Here is an 11,900-nt window from a genome sequence, read left to right on the forward strand (position 1 = left end):
TTTATGGAATAGCTGCAACTGAATGAAAAATGGCAAAACACAATATGCAATGTAAAGTATCCCGTTGCATCTTACAAATAAATACTTGTAAAAGTAATTAATCTACACCTGAGTAGATTTTGATAATTGTTCTTTCTGCGGTTTTTGAACGCATTGAAGAATAAAAAAGTACAGTACATGTTTATAGATACAGCACAACCCAGTAGGATATGAACAAATTTGCTTTTAATCAATTCACAAAGTACATCAAATTTCCCATGTGTCATCACATAGTATGTGTATAAAAATCTTCAATACCCGACAAAAATATAACTTAAAAATATTAAATTAAAAATACTTACAAATAAATTTGTAAAAACTTTAAATATCTGGAGTGTGTGTATATAATATTTACATCTGAAATATTTTTTACAATCTCCCCCTTTACCAGAAAATGTGATATAAGGATACAGAAAACTTACATACAGTGCTTTGCTGAGTTTCCTTCTTATTGCCTGCCTTTGGCTCTGTGGCTATTGTGGAAATAAATGTCCATCTGCTGTTGCCCTTTTCCATGATGGAAACGCCATAAGAACACTTGTAAATTATTCATTTTGAGAGGAGGTTTCCTGTAATGCTCACCCTTCAGACTATTATATGGTTAAATGATATTTATTGGATTTCAGATGCTTTAATGGGTAACTATAAAATATTAGTCTGGTAAAATACTTCAATCCAAAATGTGCCACTGGAGACGTATACACTGAACATCTGTTGTTGTGCAAGTATTTTTCTTCTAATATCTAGTGCAAAGGAAAAAATACTCGTCACCTGTGACCTTACTACAAGAGGTAGAAAAGGAGGAAGTATTTTGTTTGGAATGGGGATCTAAGCTTTACGTAAACATCTTCCTCCCTCCTCAGCAAGCCTAAGAAACACTGGGACATGCAAGTGCAATTGTTCCCTTATCATTCCACCTGCATCCGGTAAGCACACTACCATCCACAAGAACTGCAAAGCATAACATTGACGTCACGCTAAATATAACTTTATAATATTATTCTTGGCACACAGAGATACACAGTAGCTTTAAAGCACATTACATTATTACTGTTGGAAAGCATACTCCTGGCATAGTAGTTTCACTTTGTGTAAGGAGAGGGTAAAGTTTTGCTAACGTGGAAATCAGTGCACAAATCTTAGTTCCTTCTATTAAAAGCAGGTGGATCACTACACAATTGTGGCCTCTTCAGGTTCTGTTTTAGCTCACCAGCTGACAACCCAGAAACCATGTCGAAGGCTTGCTGTTGGTTTTGCTCCACAGGACACCATAAAGTCCACAAATTCAGCTCTATGTAATATCAATTTCCATGTTAAGTCTTCTTTGAATCATGGAGTAAGTTTGGAAAGTCGACCAGTATCTATGTGGTCTGTAAAATGTTATTTGAATCAGTCCTGTCTTTACTGTAAACCAAGGATCGGCGGCGCCTTCTACCATATCCTAATGGATCCTTGGTGTCTCTGTTGGAGCCATCTTTGTAGTTGTTCTTTCCAAGGCGATACAGCATGTTGGCTAAATTCTGGATCTGACAAGTGCCTAAGTGACAGCCACGGGCATTGACTGATGGAGCATACCGTTTTTCTCTATGGTAGCTGAAAAATAAAGGTCCATATACTTTAAACTCAGTCCAACTAATACAGTATAACAGTGGTGTCTATTTTTGTGTTTATTACTACACGATGCTCTCCTGCACATACCGACTGCTGTAATACAGTTTACACTCCTTTCCTGTACACACTGTTACCTTCATACACCCAACACTCCTTACCTCCACATACTGCCTGTACTGTCATTCCCTCCACACCCCTCTCTTGCATATATTGCCTACTGTCATACTGTTCACATTCCTCTCTTGTACATATTGTCATTATCAAATCTTCTGCACTCCTCTACTGCACATTTTGCTACCTTTTTACCCCTGAACCCCTCTCCTGCATACGAGGAGAAATACTATATCTTCTCATATACCATTTACTGTCATACCCTCAGCACTAATGTCCTGCATGAACTACCAGTTAAAAAAAGATTTTCAGCATCATTCATAATACCCCCAATCTTGCACTAGTTTTATAAATGCATGTGTGAGTAAACATTTGTAATTACCTTAGCATGTTCTGGCTGTTATCTTTGAAGTTCTCTGCATTTGAATTATATTTAGACTCTTCTATAGCATGATTGTCAGCATTTCCCTCATCTCTGATAAGTCTCTGCTTTGAAAGGCCCCCTAACTTTTCCAAGAAGGACACCACAGGAGGGGGCATATGTCTGTAAAAGAGATACATATTTATTAGTTGTAACCATGATATATCTTTATAGGCAGAGTTGAGTTTTAATGTTCAATGTTATATACAGTATGTGGGTAACTTGCCAGCTTGTTTTTGCTATCTGTGATGTAGAAAGATTGCATAATTGACCAGCTCCACCTAGCAATGTTAGATGTTTAACTGTTCTAAGTCACTGCCATTGACTAATTACCTAACACAAGAACAAACGGGGAGATGGATTCGGGTTCTCTACGAGTGACTGGGCACACTGACTGTGGTTTGCCAGCACTTCATAAAATGGGGACTCGTTTGAGGAAGGACCCATGGTTAAGAATCCACATACATGTAATCCAATGAAAGTGCCAAACATGCAAGAGTCTAAGGTTTTCAATGATATAGAAAAACATATCCATTGCATCTTGGGGGCCAAACAGAGTCCCCCTTAATAATGAATTTTGACTGTGTACTAAGGTAAGCAGATACCAAACAAATGTTTGCTGCATTCACTAACACTTGCTTAACCTACCCTCCTGAAACTGTCCAAAGCAGTAAATCACAATGACTATCTATTTGTTATCTGCTTACCTGAGTACATGTAAGCACAGTCAAAATTCCTAAGCCTTGATGAAGGGAAAGTATGCAGAAATACATTGGATTTTTTCGCTATGTTTTATCATCTTGGACATTTGTTTAGTGTTCTCATTGGTATGCATATATATTAACACGTTTGTGGTGCTTTCCATTTTGCTTGAGTGGGATTACCACCCGCCGTCACTACATGTCAGGTAAACGTTGACATGGGTGCAAACCGAAGCATCATGACCACGGCATGTAAACACCCTGTCTGCTGCCTATCACAGCTTAAGGGGGAGCAGATGGTGGGTGCATTTTTGCCACCCCCCAACTGCATGTCTATATGAAGCATAACAAGTGAGAGGAAACATGAAAATATGGATACTGCATCAATTGACATTTATATTGACAGTTTAAAGAAATGGTTGTGAAAACCAGTTGCTGCAAGTGCAAACCCCTTGACTGAGAAAACTAATACAGTTTGGTGAAATTTTAAAATTCATATTTTGAATATTTCTCTTTAAAAGCATTCCCATTAAAAGATCTTTGTAGTCGGGCTGTAAGGTTGTATGTTTACCTGTCTTTGTGGTCCATCCAAAAGGAGTTGCAGACACAGAAGGTCATCACAAGGAAAAATAACACAAGACAATCACGTCGAGCCATGAGTGCTAGAAAGGAAAGAGCATATTGTCATTATTAGACAAGTCTTACAATGTCCAGCCAACTTCCTTCATCTGGTCTATATTTGTATTGTTTTGAAAAGACTTATGGGAAATCTCATTTGCTTGTGGAACAGCTTGGCTGCTTGACAAAATGAACCAAGAACAAGGTGACCAAGAAAGGCCTTAAATGCATTATACTCCCCCCTAGCCTTGTTCCACAGAGTGTATAAAGTTCTCCATGACAAAGCCAGGACAAATTCTGTTGAAATTGGTAATCAGCAGTTCAATTGCTTGTTATGTGAGTAATAACAAACACCCATCTGACATTGCCTTTAAAATAATACTAGCACATTTGTGGCCCTTCATTGAACAGTCTAAATATGAAAGGGTGCATCACTGCAGTGGTGAAGAACACAGAAGTATGTATTGGTGTAGTGGCCGCGAGTTTTGAGGCATGTGTTGGTGCAGTAGTGAGTGAAGTCAGAACATGTGGGAGAGGTGCTGAGAGATGAAGGAGAGGATGGAGATCAGCATACTGGTGAGAGTTGGAGTTGGTATATAGGTGTGATGCAGGGGCAAAAATATGGGGTACAGCTGCAGTAGTGAGAGCTTGGACAACTGCACAAAGAAGCAGTGATGGGTAGGTTTCAGGCATGGTGGTGAAAAGGGGAGTCCAGGCACACTGAGACTCATTAAAAAGGTACCTAATGCAAAAGGATAAGAATATAGTTCCTCTATCAGGCCCTATTTGGTCCATCTTGATGCTGTAGACCATTCAGTAGTTGGCATAAGTGATATGCTAGGTAACTATCTAGGGGCCTGTTTCAACAGGCTTTTGTTCGCTTCCAACAAGTTTTGCCTTTTCATACATGCCTATGGGAATACAAAACCCACTTGAAACAGGTGAAATGCAGTTCGGAAGGAGGTCAGCTGTGTACCTATCAGTGAATTCTAATTGAACTCAAAGCATCTCAAACAGATGTCCAAATGAGATCATCAACATAAGACCAAAGCCCACCAACACAGGCCCTTAGGATGCTAGAAACTGCTAGACTTTCTGATCGTGAGCAGTATGACAACTTTGTATGATGTCCTTGGTGGGCATTTGTGAGTTCAATAGAATGTCATTATATCTCTTTGAACAGTGTTAATATTTGTGAGCTTGTAATTTCTACACTTTATAACTGCATAGCATGGATTACTATACATTACAGATTTTATGCTATATTATTATATGACTGTATATTGATTATCTTTATCATCACAAAAATATATAAATATCCATGCACAGGTTGTGGAATAATATATCTGGGAGATTTTTGCTGCGTTATATTAAGTTTAGACTTCTGAACAATGCGATAAAGAGGCCTTTCTAGTGATTTGACTATTTTCTCATAGTTTTATATACTAACTTATATTGAAATGAAGGTCTTCCAATCATTAGCTAATATTGGTATTTAGACTACCACACAATTATCTTACTAAATATAATCAGTTTAGACTATTAATGTAGTTTAACACGTATTAGAGATGATATATACCCCTCTGCTATATTAATACACAGCTTAAAATAGAAAATTGCTGCCTAAGCTATGCACTAAACCACAGTATGTAGACTTTGGCTTACTACTACCAAAATTGACCTTATCCAACCTTCTTAAAATGCATTTTACACCTTTTGGATTCCTTGAATGCTCAAAAAAAGTCTACAATTTCAAACAGTACCAGCTGATGCACAGAGACATGATGCCTGTTAAATGTGTGTGGCTGGACTATAAATGTAATATTTTACTAATCTGAAATTAATTTTACATTTGCATAAAATTCTAACTAAAGAAAACATATTGTATCTTTCTACAGTATTGGGGCATGTTATATTAGTGATTAAGAGGAGGTGTTGCCTGTATTCAATCAGTTTTATTTTATTTTTCCTTTACAAGTAATTTAAGACTGTTTTTATACCTCTCCCTTACTCCAATGAACACATGTACTATTGCAGTTCTCCATTCATATATAGTATATTCTAGCACTTTGTAAAGCACCAAGGAGCCCTGCTGTGAACTGTAAGGATTATATTGCCTTGAGACAGGCTCAGGCTGTATATCAAAGCACACTGCAACCCCTATATTATATTGCATCAGCAAAGAAGCCAACATAATTTGCAAGTCCATGCCCGCCAAAGTGAGTTTAGAAATTACTTGTAGTGTGTGTCTGCATCTTAATAACTTTAATGGGCAAAATGTATCTTTTGATGTACTATTACTTAAAATTAAATCAGCACAATAACTTATAAATAATATATGTAATGGCAAAATGGAACATTTTTAAAATATAACTTTTTAAAATCAGATTTCATTATATAGCCATTTTAAAATGAATGAAATTAACTGTATGTATATTTCTAACAAAAAAATAGTTATAATTGTATAAAATCAGGATTACATTTTTAAAATGTATTAATGCTCTTTAAAAAAAATATTTAATTTGATATAAGCGATATATAAATGCTACAGCTATACAGAATACATTCTAAAAGGTTTAGCATGTAGGGAGAAGGTAAAAGATTCAGCTTACCTTTATCACTAAAGTGTGTGTCCTCAGATGTTCTGTGTGGTTTTTCTGCCACAGGATGCACTCCAAGGAATAAGTGCTTCTGAATAATGCTTTGTCCTGCTTGCCTGGGTTTTAGCTATGCTAGTGACTCCTTATATGCTGCTGCCTGACCAGGAGGAGATCAGGGGGAGGTCAGGAGTGGATGACGTCATGGGGAGTCATTGTGAAGCTTAGGCAAACTCATATGGATGCCAATTAACATGCATATGACTAATATTTTGTATACTTTTTATAAGAATATTGTTGCCTTGCCTAGAGTGAGATGTCATACAGGTTATGCCTTTTTACAATAATTTATACTTCTAAGATGAATTGCCATGTACAACTCCTGTTTTTAACCACTGCACTTTTAAACATTTTAAGCTTTCTAAATAAAAAAAAGACTACTCTTTTAACTGACATTTTCTTTTTTTCTAGTTTTGTTTTTTTCCTTTGAAGTAAACCTGACATGAAAAATACAATGCCACTTCCCTGAATGTGTGTGGTTTTAATACTTTTGACCCTTAACAAGTATGCAGTTTAGTAAAGTCGGAGTGAAGCCAGTAGTCTTCATCTGTACACTTGTTCAAGGTCATTGGCTCAGAGTAGTGAAGCAAGAGAACTGGGTTGATAGCCAGGCATTTTAGAAGGGAGGGCCAGAAATGGCACCATCCATTTTTCTCTAACGACAGATTTCTTTTAAGGTCCTGTCAACTCAGTTTAGATACTTTAGCTTTGGATGGAGGTGGTTTCAGTTATTCACCACCTCCTTATATTTCTATAGGCTTTGAAATAGTGATCTGTCCTCTCAGTTCTGAAATCTGCCTATTTAACACATCCACTACAAAAATGGTATGCTTCCTATTGGACCTTTTAAGCATTACAGATGCTGCAGCATAAGGAGTAAGACTCTTGTGGGGGTGTGGCAGGGGTGTAAAACCACAGACTGGCAGATAGATCTCATTCCAAAAGTATTTACCACATTAGCATGCAATCCAACATGTTGGCATCTGTGCTAATCATTTAATGCTAAACATTTTGTTATTCTATATGTTAGTATACATTGATAAATGTATAACATAGACAAACAAACAAAACTGGCACACTTCCCACAGGTATTGGGCGATATACAATTTTCTAGGTCAACTATATTTTCTAATTAACTAATTTGTCTTTTTATTCATAAAATTGTAAAGAACACACTCCAGTTTAAAAAAAAAGTTTGTGAACTCTTGGTATTTTTGTTTGATTTTTTTGGGAAATTGTTTTAAATGGGAGAAATGTATTCCCATTGCTGTAGAGGCGGTTATCCCATAAACATTAATGCTGGGGAACCCCTTGCACTCGCCAAACAGGTAATAAAGACCCTAGGATGCAATGTCAGATTACTAAATAGGCAAAGTGGGCATCTGTCTATGGGCTCCATGCTGTTTAAGAGCCCCGCGGCAACGAATCAATACAATATTGATTTGAAAATTACAAAGAAGCTTTCTGACATTGTTTACAAAAGATAGAAAAAATGCATCAACTCAAAGCAAAAACTTTACAATAAAGACTCTATTAAAAAACACTGTATTTATTTAATGTAACAATTTAAAGTACCTAAACCATATACGCCAGATTCAATTAACAGTTTGTCTCTTAAAAGCTCATCTTCTTTCAGCTATCCGTTTCTAAAAAAATTTTGGTGCAGTCTACCTATGTGTAATGTACAGTAGTGATGATCATGTTCATCTAGCAGCTGATGTGCACACTATTTAGTTCGATGTTATCCCACTACAGCGTGCGCATGAGAAACTTCCAGAAACCTGTGAGGGGGGCCCCAGGATTTGGCTGCCTAGGAGCCTCCCTAGAGTTTAATCTAGGATGACATCTAAAATCTGTAGGTATCTCTTTCCATACATGGGTTCCATTGCTCTCCAAAAATAAAATTGCTGCCCATCTCAAATTTCTTAAAGATCACCTGGGTGTTCCAAGTCATAAATGAAATTATTTTATATGGATAGATGAGACAAAAGCTGAACTTTCTGGTAATTGTACATGTTGTTATATGAACACATTGCTATATTTGGAGAAAACATTGCAGCACATAAAGTTTAGTCCAACTGTGAAGCCTGGTGGAAGAAGTATAATAGTTGCTTGAAGTTAAAAGAATAAAAAAGAAAAATAAATAAATTAAGATTTACTTTCTTATATGGAATGTGTAGCAAACATAATTGTAATTATGCAATTGCCTTACATTGTTCATGAGACGTCACGGTGCACTGGCTGACATAAGACATTGCTTAAACACTCACAGGTTCTAGAGCTTCTTTTTGAACACAATAAATATAGTTATTTATAGTTGGTTATGTGTCAGTTTTGTTGCTTTTTGTTCTTCTGTAGACCTGCTGGAGAGAAAGATCCTGCACCTGAGGACCTATAGTGCAAGAATATCTTTGATTCTACTTCATTCATCTGCACCCAAGTAAGTAGCAGAAATGCTGCTTCTGCCTCCTGATCCTTCTCTTCTCCTGTACTGCCTCTGCCTAAATATCTTTGCCTCCTTCACTTGTACTTCTGCCTTGTGATGCTTCCCTGCTCCTATATTCTGCTATATTCTCTTATATTCCTGCTGTCTGTTTGATCAATGGCCTGTCCACATCTCTTCAATGCAGGATCCAGGCATTGCACCCATGATTTGCTGGTTGCGGGTGCAATGCTTTACAGGATGCAATGTAAAAAAATTATAAATGCACATTTTTTTTATTGCATTTATTATATTTTTTTACAAAAGGTACACTTAGGCTTTAAAGTGTAGAATGAGGCATGGTAAGCTGGTCCTAAGGAAAAAATCTTATTCAGCCTTTTCACATTTTCGACATTTAAGTAACATGATTTCTATGCAAGTATAAACAGGTGCTTCCAAAGTGTTCTAAATGGTAAAGTTTTCCTCTTCTGCTGTGCTCATGCACTGAGGTTCTTCATGTCAATTATGTTTATGTGTACAGCTAAATGTTACAACGTACCTTGTTGCAACTGTTCTTAGGTTGACCTGCTGAGCTGGTGGATCTGAGAAGGAAGGGTTTACACTGCTGGTCAGGTTCTCCCATTCTTTTCCGGAAGGTTTTGACCCCCTTCAGGTCATACCACATAACTAGAGGTTGGTCATTCCCCGGGGGGGGGGGGGGGGTCCAGGCATACTGTTAAGATGTAGCCATTACTCTGTCGGTTGCCCCCATCCAAAGGGCCTGGCTTTACATGGACTTATGCTGGGCTCTTGTGTATTACTATTGCCTTTGTGGATTTACTGCCTATGTGGACTCCTGCTTTGCTATAGATTGCTTTCATGGACTTTTTGATTAACTCAGGTATGACTGCCTCATGGGGCACTTAAGAGAACATTGTACAGGACTGTGTTGAAAATGTTGTGGAATACTGTTCGGTTGTTACCTATGTCTACTTTAGTAAAGGGTCTTTGTTCTTCATCCAGATTGCCTGGTCTGAAGTCTCTAAAGGGATACATGTAAGGAGTACCAAAGAACATGGCTTATAACAGGGGACTGAGAGGGTTAGAGAAGATAGAGTAGTAGGTCTAACAAGTAGAATGCTGTCCAGAGGAGGCTATATTGCTGTTGCCAAGGACTACTGTATTTTTGTCATTTGCTAAAACACCCAACCAGCCAGGCGACTGGTGACATGGCAGAGGTGATGGATGCTCTGGTAGTAAAGGAGTGGTATGCTTGGCCCCTTCACCTCATACTGGGACTGACACTGTGGCACAAAGTACCTAGGGACCTAGCCTGGAGTTGCAGGAGAGAGATGTGGAGGGACCCCAGGAAGGAGAACAAATAATGGAGTTATGGTGTTATGGAGAAGTGTGTTTCCTGTGGTCATTACCTACATACAGACAGGGGACTGAGAGGGTTAGGGAAGATACAGTACAAAGGTTTAACAAGCAGAATGCTGTCCAGAGGGGGCTATATTGCTGTTGTTAAGGACTACCGTATTTGTGTCACTTGCTAAAGCACCCAACCAGCCAGGAGAAGGGTGACATGGCAGAAGTGACAGATGCCCTGGTAGTAAAGGAGTGGTGTGCTTGGCCCCTTAATTAGCGGCCGGTTCCCTTCATACTGGGACTGATACTGTTGCACAAAGTACCTAGGGACCTAACCTAGAGTCACGGGAGGGAGTTGTGGAGGGGCCCCAGGAAGAAGACAAACAATGGAGTTATGGTGTTATGGAGAAGTGTGTTTCCTGCGTTCATTAGTAACATACAGACATTGTCACTGGGAGTGAGGTGATGGGGCTGCTGAGTTGGTGGAGCTCGGTACACACTCTGCAGTACCAGCTTAGAAATGCTGCATAACTGGAGGGAGAATTGTGTCTGAAGTGCTTTAGTGTCAACAGAGTGCAAGTGTACTGCTTGATTTTAAGTCCAGAATATCGCCTTAATGCTGATTTCACATGCCAATGGTTTAGGCAATAGCAAGTGCAGTACCACAGCGTCAGCATTAGGGTGCCTTAAGCTCCATGCACATGTTCTTTTTTTTTTCTCAGTTATACTGTATGTATTGCCTAACTTAAAATGGGTATACACACCTTTTTTACTTTTACCTATAGGTAAGCTTATAATAAAGCTTACCTGTAGGTAAAATTAATATCTCCAAAACGTGCACCGTTTAGGAGATATTCTCTCCATTTAATCTGGCTCCGTGCCGTTCCTTCAGAGCTGTATGCCGTCATGACTGAGTGACGTCATTGCGGCCCGGTCTGTCAGAATGCCGCATCTCGTGAACCCAGTAGGGAGACGGGTGAAGATGGAAGCCTCTACAGCAGTGCCAGCGCGCCAAGCTTCATTTTAAGGTACGTTTTACATAATGTGCCAATTTGCAATGCATACTAGTACATTATGACATTACCTTGCAGGGGACTTTTTTTGTCTGCAGTTTACTACTGCTTTAACTCTTTTTGCCATTTTTCAGTCTAATATGACCTTCTGGCCCTAGTCTCTTTTTCAAATGTTACAAGTAGCCAAAGCTGATCTGTACACAAATGCTGAATTGCACTGGATTGCAGTAAAACTACTGCATGCACTACTTTAAAAAACACACTGAATCCAGGTCACATGGTACTTCTGTATCATTTGCACTGCATTTGTGACCTGTGTTTGGGGTGTTGTCAACTTAACATTGACACCCGCAGCCAGGGGCGGACTGACAACTCATGGGGCCCCCGGGCAATAGGGGATCATGGGCCCCTGTGTCCTTGCCCAAACTCAAAAAAGACTATGAAAAAGGTACCAGGGGCATCTCATGGGGCCCCCTACTGACCCCGCGCCCTCGGGCAGTGCCCGAGTTTCCAAATGGTCAGTCCGCCCCTGCCCGCAGCAGATCGCAACTGCAGTGCATTTTGAATGTGGTACTAGAAAAGCATACAGGTTTCCCACACCACGTTCTGGTGTGAACAGGCCCTCAGTGTCATGGTTGTGAACTCCACTCTGTGTTCATATTTATACATATGAACACATGCATTTGTTTAGATGATAGCTGAAACTATTTTGGTCTCTAGATTGTACAACCTTTTATCCCTTTACATCTGAGCGCTGACATATTTATTTAGTTTCATTGGTACATGAAAGAATGCAAACAAGAAGTCAGTTGTTCCATAGAAAAAGATTGGGATGGCTGTACACCCACAAAATGTGTAAAAAAGCACCACAGATGGTAGACAGGGGAGGCAAAAAAGGTTAACACGTTTCACACTGCAAAAGTGATTTGTGAAAACCTA

The 11,900-nt window shown here is 38.9% G+C and overlaps 1 protein-coding gene across 1 annotated transcript; it reads right to left on the reverse strand.

Moving 5' to 3' along the window:
• Positions 1-203: 203 nt before the first annotated feature.
• On the reverse strand, positions 204-6,262 carry LOC149463006 (uncharacterized). The gene is made up of 4 exons (XM_089676072.1): positions 6,114-6,262; positions 3,455-3,545; positions 2,144-2,305; positions 204-1,632 (listed from the first exon to the last, which is right to left on the reverse strand). Exons 2-4 carry the CDS (start codon positions 3,538-3,540, stop codon positions 1,401-1,403), a joined length of 480 nt encoding a protein of 159 aa, XP_089532198.1. The 5' UTR covers positions 3,541-3,545; positions 6,114-6,262; the 3' UTR covers positions 204-1,400.
• Positions 6,263-11,900: the final 5,638 nt, after the last annotated feature.

This window comes from Staurois parvus, unplaced genomic scaffold, assembly GCF_062004578.1.
Source record: "Staurois parvus isolate SC_StPar_1 unplaced genomic scaffold, SC_StPar_1.0 ptg000163l, whole genome shotgun sequence".
Classification (NCBI taxonomy): Eukaryota; Metazoa; Chordata; class Amphibia; order Anura; family Ranidae; genus Staurois; species Staurois parvus.